This window comes from Lactuca virosa, chromosome 1 (genome assembly GCF_052849685.1).
Source record: "Lactuca virosa cultivar CGN04683 chromosome 1, Lactuca_virosa_CGN04683_v6, whole genome shotgun sequence".
NCBI lineage: Eukaryota > Viridiplantae > Streptophyta > Magnoliopsida > Asterales > Asteraceae > Lactuca > Lactuca virosa.
This window is the reverse complement of record NC_136426.1, coordinates 23,993,011-24,000,381: the sequence shown is the minus strand read 5'-3', so window position 1 is coordinate 24,000,381 and position 7,371 is coordinate 23,993,011. Positions and strand designations below refer to the sequence as shown.

General features: G+C 36.7%; 1 protein-coding gene across 3 annotated transcripts; it reads right to left on the bottom strand.

Annotated features, from left to right (window-relative positions):
- Window positions 1–671: 671 nt before the first annotated feature.
- On the bottom strand, window positions 672–3,908 carry LOC145149302 (putative alkaline/neutral invertase D). Of its 3 annotated transcripts, none has more exons than XM_079075207.1 (5): window positions 3,730–3,908; window positions 2,415–2,822; window positions 1,904–2,335; window positions 1,265–1,823; window positions 672–1,168 (listed from the first exon to the last, which is right to left on the bottom strand). In XM_079075207.1, exons 2-5 carry the CDS (start codon window positions 2,790–2,792, stop codon window positions 873–875), a joined length of 1,665 nt encoding a protein of 554 aa, XP_078931333.1. In that variant the 5' UTR covers window positions 2,793–2,822; window positions 3,730–3,908; the 3' UTR covers window positions 672–872. The 3 variants fall into 3 exon arrangements, with proteins under 3 accessions (XP_078931333.1, XP_078931343.1, XP_078931337.1); XM_079075217.1 differs by lacking the exon at window positions 3,730–3,908 and adding an exon at window positions 3,622–3,641; XM_079075211.1 differs by lacking the exon at window positions 3,730–3,908 and adding an exon at window positions 3,077–3,213.
- Window positions 3,909–7,371: the final 3,463 nt, after the last annotated feature.

Here is a 7,371-nt window from a genome sequence, read left to right as displayed (position 1 = left end):
TGAGCTTTTCTTTATGGCACTCAGATGTTCCTTAGCAATATTAATGAAACTTAACCAAGAGTGAAAAGAGTATGTCCAAGAATAATGAAGCAGTTGCATGGATTGGGCTTTGAATTGAATTCCAACTAGTTAATTGGCTATAAATATTTGTTATCCAGTAATCGAAACTCATAAATGGCCGGTTGTGAATGGTGATCCTAAGATGACACGATGGAGTTTCCACCGTTGTCTTTCTTATTTAACAAACAAAAAGCTGGAATGAATTTTGCTTCCAAATCCCTCAAACCAAACACCCCCTAAAGAATTCCGTATGGATTTATGCAAGAATGTTCGGTTTACAATTTGTGAATATGTATAAATTAGTGAAGATTGGAACATAGTTGCATAATTTAAAAAAAACATTGTTACATAAATTGGTAAAAATTCAAAGAAAAAAGAAAGATTGCAATATTGCATAGATATGTCTTCTAACCCATTTGGACAACAAAAGATGGAGAGTTTTGAACCAATTTTGTTGAACCCCAAGGGCAAAAGACGTAGATGCCCTTAACAAAAATAGCCTAAAAAGTCAGTTAAGTCCAGTCCCATGTAACAAACACAGCCTAACGAAAATCTAAAATGGCAGTTCATAAACAAATAGAAATCTCATAACACCTTTGCAAATTTGAAGATAAATAATAAGAGCACCATCACATTGTCATGTTTTTTTATTATAAGAAGCAATAAGACAAGACATGTCAAATGGGTAATGTACACATAACAAAACACTCAAATTCACCTAAACAAGACACAACTCAGAAGAAGAATTCAAGCAACTTTCTTTTTTTATAATAATCGGAGATTACTCATCTCACCTTTTTTTTTTACCTTTTTCAGCAAGTCCATGAAGAAGATCTCTTAATGATGGGTTTCAACTGTCTATCATCTTCAAGAGAAATCATCCCCAAATGTGATGGATCTTCCAACATCATCTTTGCTACCAAATATCCAGCAATTGACCATGTCTGATACTTCCTCGCCTGCTTCCCGATGTATCTTCCATTTTTTCCGTCATAGTATTCCGGCCACCCGTCCTTCAGCAGGCGGCTCTCCGCCAGTTCAATCGCCTTTCTTGCTATCTGTGGCCTCCCCGTTTTGATGCATGCCGCCGTTAGCAACCACAGAAGCACTGCATATATATATATATTACACAAATAATAATAAAAAAAAATGTTCTTTTGGATTGGGAAATTATAAAATAATAAAATGAGAAAAGAAAAGTAACCTGGCCAAGATCCTCCATTGTGGTAACTCCATCTAGTGTTCTTAGGATCACAACCAGTTACAATTCTCCATTCATGACTTTCAATTGCAGGATAACAAATCTTTATAGGCATTTCTCCTACAAGCTCCTCCCAACGTGCTTCAAAAAGATCCATAATTGCAGAAGCTTGTTCAGGGGTAGCAAGAGAAGATAAAATAGCAACACAGTTGCCTAAAGCAAACCACCTAAAATCCATCCTTGCTGGACTCACATTACCAACAAAGTAACCACCACGTGTTGGCATAAAATCAAATACCCAATCTGGGATTGAATCAGGAATAACATTAAACTTATTTACAGCAGTGTGAGAATACTCCTCTGTTTTATAGCGATAGATATCATTCAGTTGTTGAAAGTCAATCCAGAAATAACTTCTCATGTGAAAGCTCAATGCATGCAGCCTCTTCATTATTCTTTCCACAAATTCCTTTCCCTCTGAGTCAAGTTTCAGCATTGCCAATGAACATCTCAATGCCATAAAGAAAAGAGCTTGTATTTCTATAGGATAACCATAAATCCCCTGAGATAGAAATGATCCCATTAAACATATGATATAGTCATAATCATACAAACATAAAGAAAAGCACAAACATTTCTTACCATCCTTCTATCAATCATTGAGCACCCATCTGCACAGAGCAAAGTTGGAAACGTATCAAAACCTTCTGATAAACACAAAGTTAATATAAGCCTCATTCCCTTTTGGCAATCTGGAGTTTCAGCTAGGGTTAAATCTCCAGTAGACTTTGTATATGCACGAAGCAATATAATCCACCAGAATCCAGAATCAACAGGTGCAACTCTTCCAATAGCACTCTCACCAAAATCTGCAACAATTGTATCTGTTTTTCTTTCTGGATCATGAAGAACTTTAAAACTAGCAGGCATTGCCCCTTCCCCGAGTTTGAATCTATCAATTCTTTTTTCCCACCCTTGAAGCTGAAGTGTCTTCAACAGAAAATTCTTCACTATATCAGGCTCTCCATTCATTAGAAACGCCAGTGCACTAGGTACAAAATCCCTTACAAACACCTGCACATCATTCATAAAGAAAAGTAGACATTGAATAGACTGAATTCCAATCTGAAAAAAGTTATGATCAAACTTTTACCTGATCATAGTTTAGAACTTCTTCAGATGCATGATCATATGCAGCAATTGTGCCAACTGGTTGTCCCCTGAAATGTACCAATGATCTACGAAGAGAATCCCAGGCTTCAGCAATCATTGGATGGGGTTCAAAAGAGTTTCGTGTGGATGAAGCAGGTGTATCAAATCCTGAGCGTCCACCTGGCGAATATGCAACATCCAAATTCTCAAGGCCTCTTGATAAAGACATCTCACTAAGTGACCTTTCATCAAATGATCTCTCTCTTTTGATGGTGAGTCTTGGTCTATCAAGAAGCTTTGTGAGATCAAAATCATCCATTTCTGGAATGGAGCAAACTGAGCTAACATTACGAAGTCCAGACTCTTTAGGGGCATCCATGATACTCAAATTTTCCACCTAACGAATAATCTGCACATACATGAACATTAAAGTATTGGATTTTAAACATTCAAGTGTGAATACAACATATAAAATTAGTAGTTTTCCCTTTTTGTATCCATCTACAGAGAGTAAACAAATTAACAAAAGTGATAAGGACACTTTAGCTCTGCTTATTCATTAATCTTATCCACATGTAATCAGACATGTTAAGAGACCAACCAACATGCATAATAACAGTTAACTAGGTTTAAATTTACTTCCTTGGTCCAGAAAGGAGTAACCTCTTTGCTTAGTTTCAAACGTTAGGAGGATCTTTTTGATTCCTACACCACCACAAAGTTGCTATTGGTATCCTATTGGTAAAATCAAATTCGTATATTCAGTAAACACCTAAGAAATTACGTTCTTATATCCTACATACTAAAAAAAATCAAAGCTTTTGCATGAAATTTATTTGATAGGAGAGGGCGCTCAGGTAGATGAATGTGAGATGAATTTATGAAAGGAAAAAGAAGCGTAGAAATGTAGCTCATTTTACATTAAAACATTTAAGATAAGAAACCACAAAAACATTAAATGTTACTTTCAATGCTAAACAATCCACATCGTAGCTTACCTAATTAGAATTTCAATCACCCTAATAAGAGCAAATATAAAACACTTGATAACAAAAGTACCAAATCTGAAATTGCATAGAAATTCTAAAATATTATTGAATCTGCATTAGTATTCCTAGACCATTCAACGATATTTCCAAGATCCAGAATACATGTGAAACAGCAAACAATAGGAACAAATCTTGACAAAAATAGCACGGAAAAGAGACCAGTGGCGGGAGTCTTGGGAAATATGTAAGAGATCTGAAGCTAGTTTATATAAAAGGTAAGAGAATATATATAACGAAAGGTAAAAGATAGAGAGAGAAAGTGAAGACCTGGAAGATATTAAATGTCGGTAAATAAAAATTTCCGGTGGTCGGAGGTGGACGGTCAAAAGCCGGCCGGGAGAATACCGAGAACGGGTTGGTAGTCGTGGAGAAGACAAAGCAGAGAAAAAAAAGGGGGAAGAAGGAAAAAGAGAGCATTTTAACGTAAGGTCGTATTTATAGATAGACATGGAGAGAGAGGAATAAGAATGCTCCTCCGTCTCTTCGATTTTTCCTCTTAATCTAAACGTCAATGTAAGGCAGCTCCTTTACCCACGCTATTTTCATTGCATTTCTTTATTTTTTTAAAATGATATATTTTTATGTATCTAATTGCAAAATACTAATATTCTTTTATCATCTTTGATTTATTTAATACAATTAATTTAATTTAGTGTAACGTATTTATTGTTTTATCTAAGTATATATATATATATATATATATAAAAGACAAACTTTATAAAATTCCAACATATTTTCACCTAATTTTTAAAAAAACTACTATATTATTTTAATGCATTAACACTATTATATTTTTAGGAAAATCTAATTTAAAGCTTTGGACATGAGACAACCCAAAATATTTCAATTCAACCATAAAAAAATAACTATATTATTTTTTAGTGTCTTAAACTCCTTATATTTTTCGAAATCTTCTTATTTAAAATATTGTAACAAGCAAACCTTTAATAATCGATTACATGCTATTTATGGTTGTTTATGGTTTATCGATATCAAAGCATTAAGTTATATAATTTTATAAAATATAGGAGTTTTAAAACACTAAAAATAATATTTTATTTTTTAAAATTTAGATGAAATGTATGTTGGATTTTTTAAGAACTATAACACAAAAACTATAAAAATAATAAAAAGGCATAAGTTTATTATATTAAATAGTCATAAATATTGTGTGCAGATTGGTGAATAATTAAAGTTCGTTATACAATATTACTAAATGATTTTCGGTCAATAGTTATATGTAATTAAATATCCTCGTGACTATCAGGTCTAACCTGATCCGTCATCTACTAACCGTTTCGGCCTCACCCCGATCCGTCCGCCACACACTAAGGCAACCAAATCAACATAAAGCACCAATGATGTTTATGAACCTTAACTATCCCTATCAGGCCCTTTGATCGTGACTCGAACCTCCAAGTCTCAATTAAACAAGAACATACAAGGAGATCCTTATCACAGCCCTCAACCTGAGCTTCCTAACGTCCTAAAACTAAAACCAAAACCACCCGAAAGGAAACACAACAATTGATAATGAACCCGACACAGGGCTCTGAAGATTGCGCAACCGAGTGGATGGCCGAAGAGTGAAACCTGGTCCAAAATTCCCTCGCTACAAATCTCCACTCTCCCTACTTGGACTATATGAATCATCAGAACGTAATCGACACATAATTAAAAGCTTCGTATCGACCTAACTGGAAACAACCGTGCGTGCTTCTAGGAAATTAACAGATATGAAGTAAGATACTCCTTCGAACTGTCCAACTCAACGCTAAAACCTTCATCAAACAAGAATGGGTAGGAGGGCCAAGTGAAAAGTTTTGAGTATATGCCCCTTCATAACTGTTGTCTACCAAAACCTAATAACATCTCAATCGAAAACGCACTCACAACTCAAGACAACAATCACCACGAAGGAAAATTTTCCAAAAGCAAACGCAATACATAATTACAAGATAATATAAATGTAAAACATATCCACAGTCATCATAGTCGCACTTCCAATTCTTTTTGCGACAAGATGATAGGCTTTCCCCTCCATCATAGGGATCTCAGCTCTCCCTGGACGTCCATCTGACATCTGTCATGCTAAAGACTTAGGGTTCTACACTACGCCTGTAATGGGAATGGGACAATTGGCCTTTGAGGTGGCCCACCTGATCGCAATGAAAACAAGCTCGTGCACTTTGCCTATAGTCCCTGCCGTAGTTTCCCTCATTGCCACATCCGTGGCACGCAAACGATCGACATGCCCCATTATGAAACTACCCACATCTATTACACCTAAGGCCCTTCAGATCTGTTACTCCTGGTCTCAATTCAATGGACTTTAAGTGTTTGGTCGCCGCTTGCAATTGAACTGGTACTAGCCTCTTATCTTTCCTTTGGGTCTCTATCTCGATCTTTCTCATTCGGACATCTGACTACAGCTCAGCCAAAGTCTTGTATTAGGTGTTCGCTATGAACTCTCTAATCTCAGTCTTAAGTATACTCAAGTAATAGGTCATCAACATCTGCTCCGAGGAGCGTATTCAAGGCAAAATAGGGCCCTCTCATGAAACATTTTGGTGATCTCGTATAACATCCGTGACTTGAGGTAATGTTAATTATTTAATCTTTGTAATTAATTGTTGGACTATGAGATTAATGTTGGATTATTGAGTTTGGCCTTTATTGAGTGGGTCGTTATATGTTTGGGCTGACTGAAGACGTACGTTGGGCGTAAGCTTGGCGTACGTGGGGCGTAGTGGCAGCATTGGATGCGGGGGGTTGAAGCACGTACACGCAGCGTACCAAGAGGTACGTGCAGCGTACGCGTGCTGACTCAAAACCCTAATTTTTAGGGTTTAGGCCATATAAATACATCTTTATGTCCCAAACCCTAGCCTCCTTACCAGCCCCCTTGACGCAGAAACCCTAAAACCCTAACCTTCTTCGTTTTTGTGTGATCTTGATCTTGTGAATTCCATTTTAGTGGCTTGAAGCTTAGAAGGAGAAAGAAGAAGTTGGTGAAGAAGAACTTGTGTAGCTTGAGCTTAGAGATCTGAGACATCATCACCATTTAGCACTCATTTGAGGTAAAAATCTCAAAACTTGCCTCATGAATGCTTAGATCTCTTGTAATGGGGTTTTGGACCTTTTTTGTCCAAAGAATGGAACTTTATGATTCCAAATATGTTTTTAGGCTTAGGGTTGCCACCCTTAGTTCTATTTGAGTCCCAAAGACAAAAAAAAGTTACCACCTTGAAGGTCTTAATGTGGCCATGCATGAGTATTAGTCATTTCTATGGAAGTAGGTTGCCATATTTCAAGTTTGGGTCCATTTGGGGGTTTGCAAGCCACCAAGTAATCGACTTTATTGGTTAAGACACTTTATTGGACTCAAATGTGTGTTTGGAGCTTAATGTCTTAAGGGATTAAGCCTTTTTGGAGATTATGGATTAACAGGGTAGTACGCTGGGCGTACAAGCCCGTACACACAACGTACGAGCCATGCAGCCTATACGCTTAGCGTGCAGAGGAGTACGCCCCGCGTACTCACTGGATTTGGGTTTTCGTCATTTGGGCCTCGGGTTGGGCCATTTCATGGACTTTGCTATTTTTGGCCATAGTGGGCCATCAAAAATCAGTTAGTGTCACACCCTCGAACCAGATGACGGAAAACGTCTGGGGGCTTGTGCGTGACTTCATCTTGTAATATCATCACAATGTATATAATTGAAACAAGACAACACCATCATCATACATATCAAAATATAACCAACATTGTTTACATCAAGTATAGTATCATAAGTTACATGCCAAAATATTCAATGTATGATGATAACAAAATAAGGCAAATTCCACATGTTCTTGTAGACCTTTCCGCTTAACGATTCCCTGAGAATACAAGTTATTTTGAAAATG

Excerpts from the sequence above, each read along its gene's own strand:
- LOC145149302 (XM_079075207.1), bottom strand. The coding sequence starts at position 2,792 with ATGGATGCCCCTAAAGAGTCTGGACTTCGTAATGTTAGCTCAGTTTGC. Across the intron at positions 2,336-2,414 it reads AAGTTCTAAACTATGATCAG|GTGTTTGTAAGGGATTTTGT; the intron begins GTAAAAGTTTGA and ends AATGATGTGCAG. Across the intron at positions 1,169-1,264 it reads CAATGGAGGATCTTGGCCAG|TGCTTCTGTGGTTGCTAACG; the intron begins GTTACTTTTCTT and ends ATATATATGCAG.